We start from the raw sequence: 19,927 nt of genomic DNA, 5'->3' as shown, positions 1-19,927 counted from the left end.
AAATACAAATATATTTTTATAGAGAGCTACTTTATCATAAAAATTTCTCTGTCTCTAATTCCTCACTCTCGTGCCATCTATTCTATATCCACTCCTACCCAAGAAGAAAAGAAATAATTGTGGAAACTACTTTTTAGGTTTTTAAAAAACAAATTGTACTATACCATAGTAAACTCTATAAGTACACTAAAAATATTACTTAAAATTGTCCGATTCCAAAATCTTTCAAAGTTAATTACATAAATATCTTATTAACTCTAATGCAAAGCTGCAAAGACATGGATCTCAGGAAGTTAGAAGCCATAATTGCAGTCTTTTGAGTTATTTAATAATTAATAAAGTCTAAGGAATGCATTGTTTTGGAAAGAAAATCTTTTGCATCTGGGAAAAATTTTTCAAAGGTATAAAGTAGACAGGCCAAGAACCTGTTTGGACTTGAATTAACAGCTTGAGTTATTTTACTCTATACTTTTTAAACTCATATATATATTTGTTCGCTATATGCTAAAATTTCGGTTTCTTTATTTCAAAATGAAAATCAATTTAAAATAGTAATTTTCAACTATATTCATACCTTAATTTCAAACTACCTCAAAGAAGATGCACTATCAGTAATTAATAATTGAAAAATATTTGGAAATTAAAATAGTATAAACTGGTGTTTATTGCTACTGCTAAATAGCGCTCATCTGCATGTGAAAATCACCATGTACTTATTCTGATAGCAGATAATGTGGCATAATGAAGATATTAAATTAGGAGTTAAGTATTCCAACTTTGACCTAGTCATTAGCTAAAGCTAAGTGGCTAAAAATAAAACTTAAAGTCAAAATTCCTCTTTCTGTAAATGATGACAGAACTTTTATCTATTTCTTAAGGCCAATATAGCTTAAAAGAGTCAAGTAATGCAAAATCCCTTTTGAGAACAAAAAGAAAAACCTGAAAGATGGTACTTTGCCACTTGGACAAAAATATCTGTCTAACAGCACAAGCTCTTATATATTACTTTGAATCCTACTGAAAAACAAAAAGCTACAAATCAGGTAATCTTTTTACAAATAATAATATTTAAAGGAAGTTTGTCTTTATGGGTGTTATATTAAAATTTAGAAACTATTTTGATCTACCAATACGGATAGCCAGATAGGGATAGGGAATGTTTTTAATGTTTAGAACACCAATTCTGTAAAAATGATCTCAAGTTTAAGAAATAGAAGCTCAGAGCTTTCTTGGAGTCTCTGGGATTGAACAGAGGCAGATGAAAAATATTTTGAAATTTTTCAACTTAGAACTAAGTATATAGTCAGGGCAGTATAGCAACATATCTTCACATTTTTGAGTATACAATTTAAATACTGTAATGAATGGTTTAGTGAAGATGGCTCTATGATAACGTCTCCATGCTAAGTTTAATCAGGAAAACATCAATACTTTCTCAAATCACTGAAATGCTCTACTATCATTTTGAACTTAGTTATATAAATATGACATTCAGATGGTGAAATGTCCATCACATTTCTCAAACTTTTACCTAGTACCACTAAGTACCAACCATTCTGTTGGTTAAACAGGCATGCTTACAACTTCAATGAAATAGTATCAATTTAAACAAAAAGGAGAATTGAGCAATATTAGCATTTGATCAAGTAATCCATCTCCCTCACTTTAAAAGATAGGAAATCAAGGCCTGAGAGATTAAATATTTGGTTCAAAATCACCAAGTCAAGATAAGAACCCTGGTCTTCTGCCTCCTGAGCAGACCTCTCTAATCCTGATACTATGCAGTCCCTCAGACATAGACATGAAGTTCAAGGTGAAACTCATTCTCCCACTGCCGTGTGTGGACCATTACCGTTGGTTCAGTTTTAGAAATCTACCCCGATAAAGGCTGGGCAAACAAAACTAAAAAGAAAGGCTAATTTAAAAAGCTATTAATTTTAATTTTATTGAAAACAAAACCTATAAGTAAATGGCACAAAGAACTCCCAACTATAAAATATGGACTGTAACTACCCATACGTAGTTACTTCAACTACCTACAGACTTACTTCTATAAATATCTGGATAACTCCTTTTTGCTTAATTACATTTCACTAACTTGTCATAAATCCAATCATTTTCAAAAATGACCTGATTAAACAGATTTTGAAAAAAGGACACTGTCCATATTTACATGTGGATTTTACAAATAAAACTGTCCAAGGAAATGATGATAAACAACCTCTAAAACATTAAAAATATTTTTTCTTAATTTATATTAGGACTAGTTTATAGTTTGTAAACCTAAGACCATTTGAAAGTCACATTCTTTAAAGGGTAACAGTGCCATACGTTCTGAATACCAATTCATGACTATCTTAAGCATGAGTAAAATAAAAAGTATCTAAATGCAGTAACGGAAAGAACTTTAAAGAAAGAGCAAAATACTTTAATTTTTTTTTTTTGTTGGAAGAGCATGGCATTTCAAAAGATATGATGACAAAAAAAGAAATCATAAATCCATTTTCTTGTACCAATGCACCATAAAGATCAAGAAACTTTGGAGGGATATATGAATGCATCATAACAGAACTTATGAACAAATATTGCAAGGTAATAATCAGTAAAGAACCCAATCCATGTATTATATAAAATAAATGACAGGAAATCTTACAAGAGTCAGTAGTCCACAGAAAAGGATCTGGACATATCCAGAGGGGGAGTAGGCTCGTAATTGTAATGATAACTTTTTAATTATAAAAGATGGTACCTATCATTTATTCTATATGGCAAACATGAAAGAGTCCTTCAAGCCCAATCAATTTTTTTTAATGCTTAATTCATAATCATTAGAGAGGTTTAAAATTCTTCGTTTATTCCTTATTTCCTTGGAGAAATCACAAGGTCAATGCAGGGTAGAGAAACCGTCCTCTACACTGTTTGAGCATCAGTAGGTATCTCTACCTTGATGAGAGAAGTACAGTGTCAGCAGGTATATACTCTTTGCCTTTTATTATAACTATATCTCCAACATTTACCTGAAAGAAAACTGGGAATTGGTTAATTATCTGCATTGAAAGATAGTTACAAATATACAACCCATTGTATTTAAACATAGAAAAGAGTAAAAATGGTTGTTGGCAAACAAGAACCACTTATCTTCACAAAATGGCATAAAACGACCCAGGAGTGAGGCCAAGGGTGGAGCAATACTTTAAAAAATGAACTTATATCTTTGTTTTATCAGCTATATTAACTTATCTTAATTTATCCATTGAATTGACATTTCAACTTCTCATATTCTCTCCCTCTGACATAAAAATAAAAAGGAGGAATTTACCAAATGAAAACTTTACCCTATTTAAGGAAATGTCAGTACAACTGGAAAAACTAACTATTGGATATATAATCATTACTCCTCATGATGACCTTATGAAATAGGTGTTAGTTATAATTCATAATTTAGAGGGGAAGGAAATGAGTATTAGATTCTAAGTTATTTGCCCAAGATCACAGCGAGATGAAGAGGTTAATTCAAACCCACATCCAACTTTCTTCAAAGTCTGATCTTGCATATAGTGAAACTATTACTGTTTTTTAAATTAAAAACAAAAACAGCTTAACCTCTTTTTCATTTTAATAACTGTTGGCACTTTTGTGAACATGGCCTGAAGACAAATTAAAGACAAGCTATGGCCAGAAATTGTTAGGAGTAATTTAAGTGATAGTTTTTGTCAAACAATACAACATCGATAGCCACTCCTTTTGTATCGTGAAAGTTGCCCTCTCTCTTAGTAGCCAAATGAACCTAAATAAGTTCAATTCTTAATCAAGTAAAGCCTTTTTGTTATAGCCTTTCTTTGTTGTCCTTAAAGTCATTTTGTTCTTCCCCCTCCCTATTTTTCCTTGAACCCTAAAAGTACTTTATTCGGGGGAAGGAACGAATGGTGTCTTCAATGGGAATCACAGTAAGAAATTACTGCACACTGCGTTTCCCCAAAAATAAGACCTATCAGGACCACCAGCTCTAATGCAGTTTTGGGGCAAAAATTAATATGACCCGGTATTATATTATATTACATGATACTATACTATTCTACACTATATATTATATAAGACCCGCTCTTATTTTAATATAAAATATTAAAATATTTTGTCTTATATTAAATAAGACCGGGTCTTATATTAATTTTTGCTCCAAAAGACACATTAGAGTTGATGGTCCAGCTAGGTCTTATTTTTAGGGAAACACAGTAGATAGCCCACTGGGGTCTACTTTACATACTGGGGGCAGAACAGGTTAGGAAATGTTGGATGGAGCTGTCTCATCTATTGTATGTATCCTGGTTACCCATGTAGGGAAACTCTGGATGCCTTGATTCAAGAGAGATTTATTTCAGCTGAAATCTGGATTACCTGGCATTGAAACATTGCCAGGGACTGTGGAGTCAAACACCCCCTCCCTTAAAACAGTAAACTGGGAAAATGAAAAACAGCAAGTATAGGTGTAAACCGGCCCTTAAAGTCATGTGTGGTGGCAGTGCTCTGATAGTACCTACTGAGAGCAAAACAAAGAAATGTAAGTTCTCTGTAGCCATGACACTTAGGGAGAAAGCGAAGCAGGTTACCAATCAATTGCTCTTTACTCACGATCTGTATGTTAATGTTTACTCTCCAATTAGATTATACGCTTCATCAAATCAAGATATTTGTTTCCATTACAGTATTAGAGTCTAAGAGACTCACAAAAATCCCTAAATGATTACAGTTTTCCAAAAATCTTTGTTCATTATAAGACAAGGGCTTGTGGTTATTAAACTGAAGACTAAAGAAAACATTAGCACCTTATATGGCATACTATAGTTACCACAGTGGCGTGGGAAAAGCCTAGGGCTCTTTGAGTGCTAAGTACTTAGCTATCCTCAGGGTACTGTGAGGAAAGCAGGGAACTCCTTCCTCTTTATGATGCTTATGTTTTGGATCACTTTCTCAAACACATCTAAACACCTCTTTTTCTTTTTGGGTTCTGAGCTCTTAATGTGGCAGCCTGGTGTGTACATAAGAGGAACAGACAGAAGAGAAAGTCAAGATGGCAAAAATTCTTTGATCATGTGTTCTAATTAGAGGACTATCACGACAGCAGTTTTAATCCCCAAAATGCTGAAGTGAAGGAAATATTTAAAGCTTTTAGGCCACTACCTTGCACCTTCTCAAGTCACTCACATTAGCATTACAACTGAGGATTATGAAAAAGGATAAGCTTATTAAACTAAAATAGACTGACTTAAAAACCTCTTTTTCCACTTAGAGGCTCCAGCATATTTATATTTTTACTAGAGAATTTTTTGAGATACAAATTCTTAATCCAAAGAAATACATTTCATGGTAGAAATATCATGCATGAAAGCAACTTTATAAATGGCTTTTACACATGCATACAGCCCACCCACCTGTCCATGCTTCTCTAGGAAGCCAGGAGAACGTATTGATTCTAAGATTCTTCACCTAAATTCCCCCCTGCAACTATCTCAAGAAACCTGTGAACAGTCTCAACTACATCTCAATTTGAAGAACTGATTTTGTGCTAAGGGCACATGAAGGTAGCTGCTTACATTTCAAGAGTGGGGAGGCAATGCCTTGCATAGGGCTTTGGAATTGCACTACATTTTTAAAAAGCCCAGATACTGGCAACTTGTGCGACAGAAAAAAGGCTTCAGGGTAACAACTGGAGGGATGACTGTTAATGTTTGAGAGCGGAAGTCTGCCCATCTGTGAATGACTGATGTGCTGTGCAAATTTGTAGGTCCTTTGAGAACCATTCCAAAGCAACCACAGTAACCACACATTTAGAAATGCAGAGAAATTAAGAACCTGGAACTAAAGCTCTTTTGCACTATGGTTTATCACATTACCTTGGCATGTGGATGTGACTCTCGGTTTCGGTTTATTGATTGTATTTTTAAATGCACAAAATACTACATAAGCTAAAGAAAAGACCTGTCCCACAATCTGGCTAACGCAACAAGCCTGCTTCCATGCCTGGTTCACTTAGGACCGTATTCAGTAAACCATTTTTACATAGCCAGCTCCTTAGTGTACACAATCCTGTTCTTTTCATCTATGATTATATTTTACGACACAGAAACCATCTTGCTGCTTGCTGCTGTGAGCTCATTTTTGGCACATACACTTAATAAATATTTGTTGAATGAATGGCATAACATTTTTCTGTGTTTCCACAGTATTTGAAATTATAGCGTCTACTTGTCACAAAATATACTAGAGTTATATACATGTTGTAATTTATTTATAAAACTCTCTCATTGTTGGGTATCCACATATTCTAAATTTTCACTGTTATAAATAATGCTACAATAACATATTTATACATATACAGGTTTTCCCATACTTTGATAATTTTTGTGGGGTAAATTCCCAGAATCTTTTCAATGGTTCTTGGTATGAAGACCCAAACTGCTAATCCATAATATATGATATACTTCAGAAAATTAAAAATTCTGAAGTACAAGTTAGTTTGTTTTTATTTATTGGATAGCAGATGAGACTTCAATATTGTTTAAATTCATAACTTTTATTAGGTTGGATATTATACTGAGTCTGGTTTCTTATTATAGCTCTTTTTTCTTATTGCCAACTTTTATTTCCTATTTATATCATAATGAATTTAAATTTTTGTTATGTACAACTATTTTCCATATTTCACCTTATTTGTGGTAGTTTTGTTGTATGTTAGTTTTAAATTTTATATAATCAAATCCCCATAGATCTTGAGTTCTTGCTCTTCTCCAAGTATTAAGGTCTTTATTCTATTTGTCTGTTTTTTTTAAAACAATGCTTTAACATTTAACTCTTTTAGCTAGTTGGAATTTATTTTAGCATAGGCTGTGATTTATATATAAACTAATTTATATATTTATATATAAATTTATATAAAGTAATTTATATAAAGTAATTTCTTGAAATTGCTAATGTGTGATCCCAACATAATTTATTATATAATCTGTTTATGAATGATTTTTGCCTCCTTTATCAAAATGGGCTTTATTTCAGAGTATTCTATTCTCTTTGATTCTACTCTATTGTACTCTGTTATAGTCTATTTTAAGAGTAAAAAAGACATTTATCAATGTCTATTTTTTGCAACAGATACGCACTGTTTTAAAAGCTTTTGTTTTCCATTTGCTTCTACACTGTTCTTCGTGTTTTCCAAAATATTTTTCTATTTTATCTACTGTTTATTTTTTTGAAATTAAGATGAAAAATTTACTCAACACTTGAAGCAAAAAATGATCATTTCTCTGGAATTACACTATATCAGTACTTTCAAACAACTGATATTTTTAGTTTTTCTAGGACTATGACATATTTGTACACTTATGTGAATCTTTAATGCCTAAATTTTTGATGTTTTCTTTATCAAGGCCATATACATGTGTTAAGTTTATTTGTAAGCATCTCATATGCCACTGGGAATGAGATATTTTTTCCACTATATTTTTCTAAACTGATTTTGTCTACAAGTAGAATGCTGTTAATTTTTGAATGTGCCTCTTGACTTGATTACTGAACCAACTTTTATTAATTCTAATTCTAATTATTAAGTAACACGAGCTCATTTTGGCCGGATGACTTTTGGCAACACTAAGTTCTATCCCTCTGTATCTCAAAGGAGGATGCCAGTGTCTCAAAGGTGAGGCAGTTCTGCAAGATGGCTGAAAGGCCATCAATATGGGTAATTGTGGGCTGCTAATTTAATTGTTCTGTCTGTAAATTTGAAAAAGAGTTACAACAATCCAGGTGGATCTTAAAACAATGACTGTCTATTAGGAAAATAAGACATTTTAACAGGTTAATGTTAAGAGTGAAGTAGCAGATGGTTACTGTCTGACTTTACAACTATTTATTTTCTAAACAAGCATTCTAGGCGAGAAGATATTATCTATCAATTTGTCAGGATACGCATTTATGTTAACTACACTGAAAACTCTAGTAAAGGAAACACATTTATAATAAAATTCAACTTATCATACTTGATTATCTCCGATCTATCTTCTCTCTAAAATGTTTATATCCACAAATGCCAGACAAAAGCATAAAAGAAACTTCTTTTGAAAGACTTTGAGCTTCCTTTTCTTGCTCTTCTGAACAAGAGGTGACTACCACATAAGGAAAGCACAATCAAGGTATTTTCCTCATTGTTACTTTTATGTCAAAGACCGAAGAGAGAGAAGAATTTTCAAATATCCGGAAGAGGAGATGTCAATCTCTAGTCTCCTCACTGATTTAAAATAACAACAAAGTAATGAATTCAGAGGGAATCCTATTCTTGACATGGATACAAGGTGACTAGGAACTTCACAAGGTAGAATCAGGACATGGTCTTTAACCTGCTCGGAAACCCTGGAGTGCCAATAAACTCAGGAGGGTTACATCTCTGTTGTCCTGGCAATCTCAGGAAACAAAGTACCCTGGGGAGAGTGGCCTCACTACTGAAAGTCCATTTACCAAGTTACAAAGGTTTGTCACTTGCGGATGACCAGAGGTCAAATGTTCTTTCAGAACTAAGGGAGAATAACAATTGCTTACCTTTTGAAACTGAGGTCTGAAAAGCATATGAACACTTGGATAACACTTGTTAAATTGTGACTCAACTCACTAGCTACCAGTTCGAGGTCCTGTGAGCAAATTAACCTCTTAATGTTATGGAGCTGAAATTCAGCTCTTTGGAAGATGACAGTAAGATTTTTTTTTCCCTTATAAGACTTTTTTTTTCCCTTAAGGAATTAGCAGTGTGTAAATTGGATTAGTCACAATACGTGAATTTGAAGTAAAATATACAATTGTGAAATATCAGAATTCTAATTTTTATTTTTACTTGGACAGTAGATGATTAAAGCAAAAATTACAACAGAAAACAGTTCATGGTTAAACAAAATCTGTGAAAACAGTACTCAAAATATACCATGAAAGAAACAAAAAGTTCTAAATATTACTTTTCAAGATAATTGTCTTTATAGCATATTGCAGAAATATTAATTGGAAGTGCATAAATGAAGACTCCATGTATGTTTACAACATTAATTATTAAATAGCTTTCACATCAGTTGAATTCTTGACATTTGTTTATATTATATACAAAAATTACATCTGCTAGAGTACACCTCTATGCATTTACTCTCTTGGAACAAAATAAAAATCAATGCATACCTTTTCCCAGTGCACAATTTCCCAAGCACCATTTCTCAACACTGGAAAGAGAAAAGGTCATATTTTTAAGAACATTTTTTACTACTAATCGATCCAAAGCCTATTTCTGATGAAATGATCATTTAAAATAAATAGCTTCAAATAAATTAATGCTGTTAATTTATTTGTAAAACTTTAGCAATTTTTACAGGTTTAAAATTATGACAGGATATGTAAAATTATACAAAGAATTAGAAACAACCAATGTACACTGTAGATCCCACAATAACAGCACGAAGAGAGGGTAATCTCACTGGTGTTACCAAAGGCTTTCTTCAGAAATTAGAGGAATTACACAGCTCCACAGGTGGAGAAAGCCACAAAAATGATGTGAAAAAAGGGAGTGACAAGCTTCAAAACATTTTGGGGGGTTCAGAACGTGTCACCCCAAGATGTGTCTCTGTAGTATGCAGAGTGTTTTGAGGAAAGGCAACTCGAGAAACTTCCACGCCTCTCTTAACTACCTGGAAGTATTTGAATTAGGGACCTTGCCCATTATAAGAAATTATCAGCAATAATCTTTTGACCTATTTACAGGGCAGGGCAAACTTCTATTTACTAAACATGTGCTCTTCTTATGGTTCTGCAAAGATCTTTTGAAGCCCCCAAGGCACCTTAGCTCATCTCTAGTTCAAAATGTCATATATGCCTATATTCCCTTTGTCTCTAAAACTCTCGTGCATGTGGGGTCTCTCTCTCATGTATGTGGGGTTGCCATACATATGTATGTGTTAAATTTGGTTATTTTCTCTTGCTAATCTGTCTCATGTCCATGTGATTATTAGACCTGCCACAAGAACCTTGAGGGTAGAAAGAAAGCCATTAAGAGTAGTAATGTTTTTTGTTTTTTTGTTTTTAAAAGAATCACAAGCATAGAAGGAACAGATGTCTAATTGGTTAGTAAACATTTAACGCATAAACCAACAGATAAGAATCTGCAGCTTTAGGTTTATAATAATGCAAAAGAGCAAAAATTTCTATAGTTGGTTTACTGAGAAGAAATGACAGAGTACTATTAAATTATGATAGAAAAGTTGGTATTTTCTAGTGTTTGATTACTGCTTCACAACAGTAACATTGCTCAGTGAACCATTTTTTATCCCTACTATGCGCCAGTGGCATAATACCAAATAGACCAATAGACACTAAAATAAAAACAAAAACAGGAAAGAATGTGTGAAATATAAATAGCACAGAACTTAGTACTGAAGAAAAGGAATAAATCAAGGTTAGTCAACAGATTATCCCGACAGTAAACTCCACGAGGGCAAAGCTAGTATTTGCTTTGTTTACCACTATATTCCCTGGAAACAGCACAGTGCCCAGGTACAGAGCGGCAACTCGGCAAATATTTGCAGAATGAGTAATTTGTAGGTATCAAAACATTAGATTCATTTTCTTTTGATCTTAGAAGAGATGAAGTCTGAACCTTTTCTAATTCACAGTAATAATTCCCAAAATGTTAAATGGCAAATCAAACATTAATTACATACCACAGGTCTTCAAACCAGTATAACAATACACATTGCTTTAATCTAACTATAATCTTTTTATATTCCAAAATTCCCTGAACCCAGGGGCTGTGTCTTATTTATTTCTTTATCTCTAGCCGCCCCCCACCCCATGGCACTCCTGGCACATAAGACACTCAAATGCTTGTTAAACAAATGAATACATGCAAAAAGGAATATCTTACAGTGCATTTTGATGGCAACTTCATTAATTAAGAAAAAAAAAGAATTCCAAGTTGAGGAGGTAAAATTTTAAAAAAAACAAAAAACGATTTCCATTATAATAACTGTAACTATTGAATAAGGTAAAGTTCCAATTTTTACGGTACTCATAAAGTTAGGGGTCAACGATCTGAACCACAGGCATCTAAAATTGACCTGAGTCCTAATACACAAAATGCTAATGCCTGCAGCTTACCCAAACTGACCCCAGAAGTAAATCTGCTCTTTAGTGTTGCTGTCAAAGAACTAGAGGTTCGAAGCATAAGATTAAGAGTAAAAAAGCCCTGGGTTTTAGATGCCGTCTCTGTCTTTGCCTAGCAGTATTTTCCTCAAAATTATTTGTTACCCAGAATAAAGAATAAATGAGAGCATTCTTCATTTTTTAAATTAAATTTGTTGGGGTTACAATGGTTAGTAAAATTGCATAGGTTTCAAATGTATAATTCCATAATACATCATCTATATATCCCATTGTGTGTTCACCACCCAGAGTCAGTTATCCTTCCATCACCATATATTTGACCCCGTTTACCTTCTTCTACCATCCCCGCCCCCCTTCCTCCTTACCCTCGGGTAACCATTAAACTGTTATCTGTGTCTATGGGTTTTTGTTTCTTTGCCTTATTTCTTTGTTGCTTTTAGTTTCATATCCCACAGACGAGTGAGCACTCTTCATTTTAATCATTTAACCCAGAGGCTACAATATAATAAATCAACAAAGAGAGTTGGGAAAGTGCTGTTCAAATCAACTATAACCAAGATGAACAGACATTGAAGCATGGGGCTAAAATTTGCATTAATTTAAATTAATCTAGAGCTATTTATTGCCATTTATTTCCTTCTGATTGACTCTCAGTTAGTAAACACTCTCCCAAGTGCAATACTTAGTTTTGTAAAAAAACAACAACAACAACAACAACAAAAAAAACAGTCTCTAATATTTCTAAAATCAAGAGATGTGACATGCAAATGAAGACTGCAGGCTTCTTTGGAAAGCTCAGCGGGTCGGTCAGGACCTGCATGGCGGGATGGGCCTGGAAGAGATCAAGGTCCACTTCCTTCGATGGAGCTCACAGCTCTATCACCACGTTCATGTTTCCTGCTGCTTTATACCCAGCCTGTTTCCCTTATTTAGGGAACCTGCTTGTGTTGTCTGGTTCCTGCTTGAGAGATTTTTCTTTTGTTAATCGAGGTATAACTTACAACACAATGTACAGATCATAAGTGTTCTCTTCAATGAGTTTTGAGAGCTATAAGTACCGGTGAATCCACCACTCAGAACAAAGTACAGAACTCGGGCAAGATTCCTCGTGGCCCTTTACAATCCACCTTTCCATCCCCAGAGGCAAATTGTAAGTTAGTCACCATAGATTGGTCTTGCATTTCATACACTTTAAATTATACAATATGTAGGTATCTTTGTATGGAGCTTTCAATTGACATATTTGAGATTCTGTTTAAAAGATGTTTCTTTCCCCTATTAAGTTGACACAACACTATGGTGGATCAATTTCTAGACTCTGTATTTATTCCACTGATCAATTTGCATATCTTCACACCACTCTGAAATTAGACAGTGGAAGCCCTCCCACTTTGTTCTTTTTCAGTATTGTTTTGGTTATTTAAGTCTTTTGCATTTCCATATAAATTTAAGAATCAAATTGTCAATTCTTAAAAACATTAGGATTTTGATTTGGGACTCAAGTCTTTCAATTCATAGATAAGCTACATCTCTCAATTTATTTATGTCTTCATTAATTTCTCTCAGATGTTTTCGCAGCTCACAGTGCATGAGTCTCTTTTTAGATTTATTTCTTGACATATGATATTTTTCTTATAGTGTCAACTTTTTTTATTTTTATTGCATTTACCAACGGGTGGTATAAAAGAATGAACTAAACTTTCATACAATGACCCCGTCATCCTATAACTTTGTTAAAGTCACTTATTAGTTTAGGCAGGGCTTCTTTCTATTATTTCATTGTTCTTTTTGTAGCGCTACTTTCTAAGCAACTTAATTTCAGTTTGTTAACAATGCTGTATTATGATTTTTGGCAGCTTTATTACGCTCAGATGCCTGTTCCCTGCTGTTCATCTCTTTATTTTTAAACTCTTTTGCTATCATGAAAAAAAAGCAACAACCCCAAAACCTTTGAAAATTGAGAATATTTTTTACTACTAAAAATGTCCTGTTGATTTTATACCCTAAGCATCTCAAATTCTGCCAATTTTTTATCATGTCCACCACCACCAACACCAGCACCCCTACTTTAAGAAACCTTTATCTCCCAACTGGAGGTCTGCATTAACCACACCACTAGTTCCCTGCATTCACTCTTAATCTCTTTCAAATTTAGTTTCTACTATCGATTAGATTAGATTAGTTTGTACTATTAGATTCGTTTCTACTAATCTAAAATGATTTTATGTATGTGTAATAATTATGTATCTGTATGTATCCATATATCCTTAAACACAAACACACATACACAAGATTAGGCCACTCCGTGCTCAAAACTCTTCTTTAGCTGGCTCCCTTAGACTTATAAAATAAGTCCAATAATTTCCAGGGCCTGGGATGAAGTAGCTCCTGCCTACTCTCCATCACCATTCCCTCTCTCCTCTCCCCGCGCCCATGCTTTTTCCTGCCTCAAATCGTTCTCATGTTCCTTGACTGGAACATTTTCCCTCCGTCCTCACCTTCATAACTGATACATATTTTCCATATCTCAGCTTTAACATCCTTTATCAGGAGATGTTCGTTTGATACTCACTCCTTTGCCATTACCCCAAAGTATAAATGAATTTCTTGCACTTTTCCTCCAGCGCACTGATCACAGTTTTACTATATATTTAGTTGAGAGAAGATTTATGTAAGGCTGTTTCTTCCCCCAGACTGTAAGAGCTGGGCAACAGAAACCTTCTCTATTCTGTTCACTGCTGTATCCTGTGTTACAAAGGTGCTCAGAAGATACTCGTTGGATGGAAAGCTGGATCCACCATTGTTCTTATGTGTTTGGTACCACGTGAAGCCATAGCAATAATCACATAGATTTACTAGATACAAGCCTGCTCTCTAGTAGATCTCATATTAAACACAACATAGGATGTTGTTTTCTTTTTTTTTTTTTTTAAATTAGCTACATAGGAAAACAGTTTGGAAGTTCCTCAAAAAGTTAAGCTCAGAGTTACCATGTAACAGAAATTTCAGGCCTAAGTGTATATCCAAGAGAACTAAAAACACATGCTTGCACAAAAACTTGTACAGAAATGTTCACTGTAGCATTATTTATAGGCCAAAAAAATGGAAACGACCCAAATATCCATCAACAAAAGAGTGGATAAATAAAAGTGGTATATCTATACAATGGAATATTATTCAGCCATAAAAAGGAATGAAGAGCTGATACACGCTATAACATGAATAAATCTTGTTATATCTTGAAGTCAAAGAAGCCAGATACAAAAGGCCACATACTGTATGATTTCATTTATATAAAATGTCCAGAATAGACAAATTCATAGACACAGAATGTCAATTAGTGGCTGTCAAGGACTTTTAGAAGGTGGGAATGGACCCTGACTGCTTACATGAATGGGTTTTTTTTTAGGGGTTGATGAAAATATTCTGGAATTAGGTAGTGGTGATGGGTGCATAAGCTTGTGAATACACTAAAAAAACAAACACAAACTGAACTGTATATTTGAAAATAATAATTCTTATGGTATGTGAATTATAACAACAAAAACCAGCGACATAAAAACATGCCAATGAACTATTTAAACATTTGCTTAAAATAGACTTGTCAGTTTTGTAAGTTACTGAAACAACTCCAGTGTGAACAGCTGGAAATGGTTATGTAACCATTAGATGCAGTAACATGAGTGTCCTCTGATGTCAGCTCAGGGCGACCCCTTCCAGCTCTGTAATCTAAACTAGCCTTCTTTGAAACATTTCCACTTGGCAGAAGTTTGTCAGTTCACATCTAAAAATATCCCTGAGCTACCCTACTGGGTTCCACTTAACAGGATAGAAGTGTCACAACAGGCCTCCCCAAATCCGCAGACCACGCCAGGGAGTCTTTACTCCACTAAGAAGGGTGAACGCCAGTGGCACTTCGACGGGACCATGGCAAACAGTGTTCGAAACTTGCTTCACTTCTCCACCTTCTGTAGAGCTGTTCATTTCCACTCAACCTTGCTTCCATCACTTCTCTGCGTATTGCAGCCTCTTTACCTCCTTCCCCTAAATGACCTCCCTATACTTCCCTCTTTCTCTCTCTCTATTAACCTGTCCTTCTGTCTCCTAGGGGAGCTCTGCCTCCACCCAAACATACATTCTCCGATTTGACTCTCCACTCAAACACTTCCTCTCAATCTATCAATGAAAAGATGCACTGGAAAATGTGGCTTGCTGCAAAATTTTACATGTCTAAGAACCTTTTAAATACATAGTCAGTCAACAACATTTTCTATCAAATTATAAAAACCAATGTGTGTTTGTAACAAACCAGATAGGTCTATAAAGGAAAAGCTGACATCGTCTCCTAATCTCATGCCTCTTTCACAGGGTCAGGATACTAACGGACGCCTCCTTGCACACCTTTCTCTGGACAAACATGCATGTATGCACTTTTTCCCTTTCCTTTAAAAATTTTATTTCTCTGCAACTTATCATAGATGCTTTCAGGACGAGGAACAGAGCCTGGACTCATTTTAAACAAACAGCTCATTGTATGGTGCATCCGTCACAACTGGCCAGCTAACTGACCGGGTCCTCTGGACTCCACAGGATGTATTCACGCAAAGCTTTAATCAAAGTCGAGGATGTGGTGCAGCAGGAAAATGAAAGCCCAGGCAAGCATCAGGGGCCTGAGGAACGTCTAGGCACATTCCCGGAGGTCCCTTCTCATTAATCTAGGACATGGATTTTGAACCTCTGTGATATGTGCGATAAATCTTAATTTTGGGGAAGCCTGAGAAAAAGTTTCCAGGGGTGTTTTATACCCCTTAGTCAATTAGCCACGCCAGAATGTATAACATATTAAACCAGGTAAACCATCAATCTCTATACATCCTTAAATTACGTACAGCAGTTGGTCTTGGGTATCTCCAGGGGAATTTCGAGCCCTATATGGCACATTATAAATCAGCACCTAATCCATCTTGTCCTTCTCTTGGTTGGAGTTTAGCATCACACTTCCAGGGGTCCCAGAGATAAGCACAGAGCTGATCTAGTCCAGCTGTGAAACAATTCTGTTTTAAACACCAATTCTACCATAATGTGTTCAACTATACTTCTCTGGATGAAAATTCTGACTTCCGTTTTTTCCCACCACCTCAAACAACACTGAAATGTATGCTCGTGATTGTCTTCTATGGGAGAGGATTTCAAAAGGAATGTTGCTGGCTCCTGGGTATTTGTGTTTGTGCTTTTATCAGATACTATCAGATTATCTCCCTAAGAATCTACAGCAACGCACACTCTCACTGGCAGTGTATGAAGCCCCACTGACTACCCAGCTACACAAGCAGTTGAATTTTGTCCATCTGATGGGTACTGGGTATTTGTTCTGAAGGTTACAGTGGTCTGGATTAATGAAAGTGTAAATTCCTTTCTGGCCCTATACTGAATTAGAATTCTGTGTAAGTAGAGCAACATTTCTCTGAATGTACTGTAGAACCCTGCTACTCCCCAGGTGGTGCAGGGACCTGGAGCAGCAGCAGTACCTGGGGGCTTACTAGAACCAAGGGTACCCATCTCACCCTCCATTTCATTTGCTCATGAAAGACAAAACTGAACACAGAAATAAAGACTGAAAGTGCAGAGCTTCCTCAACCTTGAGGCTAGAAAACCATCTTAGGATATAGAGAACAACACAGAATTCTGGGGCAGTGAAAAAAAATCAGTTGACAACACGTAACAGGTTTCTGTGCAAATCAAGACCAACTGCTGTATGTAATTTAAGGGTGTATATAGATTGCAGACTGGCCAAGGACCAAAGGCAATCATGTCATTCATTGTTGTTCTGACTTTGGAACTGGTTCCTAAACATCCAACCACCGAACAATGAAAATAAACAGCATCACGTGTATTATCCTGGTGACTGAAATAGCAACCTAGTTATTTTTAATCACTGACCTCCTCAGACCTAGTTCTAATCAGATTTAGCGGAAGTGAGAAATGATGCTGGCTCCTTTGCTTAGCGTTTAGCTTCCTTGGGCCAAAAGTATACTGGCTTTACACTTGAGAGTATGAGAGTCCACGAAGGTAAGCCCTAGAGGAGATGATGAGTGAAGGAGAGTTAGAACAAGTTATGGACTGAATTATCAGAATGGCCTGTCTTAGTCTTACAGTATTTTAACAGCTCTGTTTTTAAGTGCAAAACTCCTCTATATTTCCCCAGTTCCAGCCAAACACACCTGCTAAAGGTTCCACACGTCTAGTTAGACAGTATGCATAGGGGATCTCAGACTTTAAACAAACACCTCAAGTAAAACTTGTTTTTCCTTAGCAGGTGACTACCTAACAGCTTTGTTGTAATGGGTTTCTTTTTTGAAATGAAAACATTCTGTTGGTGTTTGCTGGGAATTCCTAAAGGCTCTGCAGAAACAGACAGCTTTCCGGACTTAAATGTTGCGCAGGTAGAGGTGCTCGCTGACACTTGACCATGGTCTCCTCTGCGGGGCAGTCGCCACTGCAATCGAATGGCCTATCATGGGGGCCAGTACTGAAAGTTACTGGGGTGCTGTTCCCGGGCAGTCAAGCAAGTTCTTGAAGTGGGTAACAAGAGGCAGGTTATCCTAAAGGATGATGGGCACTAGTGATGGCACAGAGGACAGAGAAACAATCCACAGAAAAAGTAGTATGATCCATTTCCTTTCTGGGAATAAGCATTGAAGAGGAAGTTTAGTGCATCAAGAAGGATAAGAGGGGAGCTGAGACTGGTTTTGTACTGGGCAAAGAAGGAAAACCAACATCCCCGTATTAAAGCATCAATTCATTTGCTATGCCTTACTTCCAAAGACAACTTTAAGGGGCACAAACTGACAATGCACAAATGTCTCCTGTATAAACTTGCCTATGCAGGTCAAAGTAAACAACGATCTGCCTGGAATCTACTGACACAAAAAACAAAGGGACCTTCCTGAATTCCCCTCTTGCCCATATTCTACACAGAGGTATTCAGTTGATACTACTTCTATCCAACCCACTTATAAACCTTCTCACAAAGGTCCTCACCATGCCAGGCCTACAAAACTCTAGGGGTGAGTCCCAGAAAGCTGTTTGAGAACTGGTGACCTATAAAAAAAGATGAGTCAGCAATCCTTTTCTTAAAATGTTTTTCCTCAATCCTGTTCAAAGAGTCATGAGTCACTACTGGTTCCTTTATTTCATTGAGATGTTTCTTCAAAGAAAAATCTCCCTCCACTGCCTCACCAATCACGCCATCATTCCTTACAATCGAGCTTCAGTTTTCACAGCTCCACAACTGCTTTCCAGGTAAGAACGGAACTCTGGTGATGAAATGTCACTTCTTAAATGCTGGATGAGTGAGTATCGCAGTCCCGGTCCTGTTTTAATTCAGCAGCATTTGGTGTGTGACAGGGTTTCCCTGCTTTTCCACAGCCACTTGGATCTATCTGTTGTGTATTTTCCCCTGCCTTCTCATAGCCATGGCCCTAGTCACCTCCCTTCAACAATTAATCAAAAACGAACCTCTCTCTGTGCCTCCCTCCTCTCTCTCCCCGTACCAGTTTTCACATCCTTCTTTCAATAGTACAGCTGGGAACCTAGCCACATCCTTCAGAAATTCTCTCCAAGTTCTTCCCCCTGGTTTTCAAAAGTCTACACAATCTGACCCTAACTTGCCTTCCTGTCCCTGCCCACTGCTCCGTGATGCGTGTCCGATGCTCTGGCCAAAAGGGACTATTTGCTCTTCCCAGAATGTATCTTGTGCCTTCCCACTTCCTCCCGGATCACCCACTGCTACCACCCTAATAGCTCTGCTTACTGAAATTTCACTTGTCCTTCAGGAAACTCGCAAATGACATTTCTGAATCCCTACCTCTCTCTTCTGGCCCTTAATTAGTTTTCCTATCTTGTATTATGACATCAGTGAGCATCTTATTTTCAAGACTAGATTATAATTCCCAGTAGGATAAGAATGAAGACTGGTTTCTTTCTGCATTCCCTGCACTGGGTCTTACACAAGGCAGATGTCCAGTAAAAATTTACTGAAGTGAAATAACAAATGTTCTAACTTTGAATCACACTTGTGTTTCCTCTCTGACTTTAACTAATGTCCCTAAACGTCCTCAGTGGATTTTGCTCTTTTGTGGGCAACATTTATTAATAGGACACATGAAAGACAACCTGCAGTTATCTTTTCCCCCAAATAAGCTCCACCCACAGCTATTGTTGAAAATATCTAATCAGTTTAACATATAGAATCCTAAAATCTTTGTAATAATTTGAAAATATTAACACTCTTATAGGTATCTGAAAATATTTAGGCCATATAAGTGCTCAGTTTTTAAGCCCAAATTTTACGATCATGGAAACAATACTTTTTAAGGACTATTCACAGTTAAGTCGATGTCCATGTGTCACAGCCTACGTTCAGAACCCCTCGATGGATCAGATGTGGAGATACCTTCAGGGGGACAAAGGGTAGCACACTCGCTGTTTCAATAAGCCAGGAGAGCAGTGCGATTTCAAGGCCCTTAGCATAATGGCTCTTGAAATGAACGGAACCAGTGGACTCAGCCCTGTTAGCAGGTCATTTCAGGCTTAATGAACAAAAACATATTTCATCCACACCAACGTAACATCTTTTCCACTAAGGACTTTAAAGGTGAAATGGTTTCCAGGGGGAGAAAAGCAGGTATGTGCCCTGCAGGTAAGTAGCCTTGTTAGCGGCTACCAGCCACAACCAGCAATATAA

At 36.1% G+C, this 19,927-nt stretch overlaps 1 protein-coding gene across 4 annotated transcripts in view; it reads right to left on the bottom strand.

The window, feature by feature from the left end:
- The window catches only part of ATP8A1 (ATPase phospholipid transporting 8A1), a 216,222-nt gene that overhangs the window by 154,759 nt on the left and 41,536 nt on the right, over window positions 1-19,927 (bottom strand). For 2 of the 4 annotated variants that reach the window (XM_081063840.1, XM_081063841.1), the window contains exons 6-7: window positions 9,208-9,248; window positions 2,944-3,017 (exon numbers count right to left, since the gene is read on the bottom strand). In XM_081063840.1, the coding sequence (XP_080919966.1) occupies window positions 2,944-3,017; window positions 9,208-9,248 (115 nt within the window). The remainder of the gene's footprint in view (window positions 1-2,943; window positions 3,018-9,207; window positions 9,249-19,927) is intronic. The other 2 variants (XM_081063839.1, XM_081063842.1) reach the window with 1 other exon arrangement.

The sequence above is a fragment of the Rhinolophus hipposideros genome (genome assembly GCF_964194185.1).
Source record: "Rhinolophus hipposideros genome assembly, chromosome: 1".
Classification (NCBI taxonomy): Eukaryota; Metazoa; Chordata; class Mammalia; order Chiroptera; family Rhinolophidae; genus Rhinolophus; species Rhinolophus hipposideros.
The sequence above is the reverse complement of the archived record's forward strand: the minus strand, read 5'-3'. Positions and strand labels throughout refer to the sequence as shown.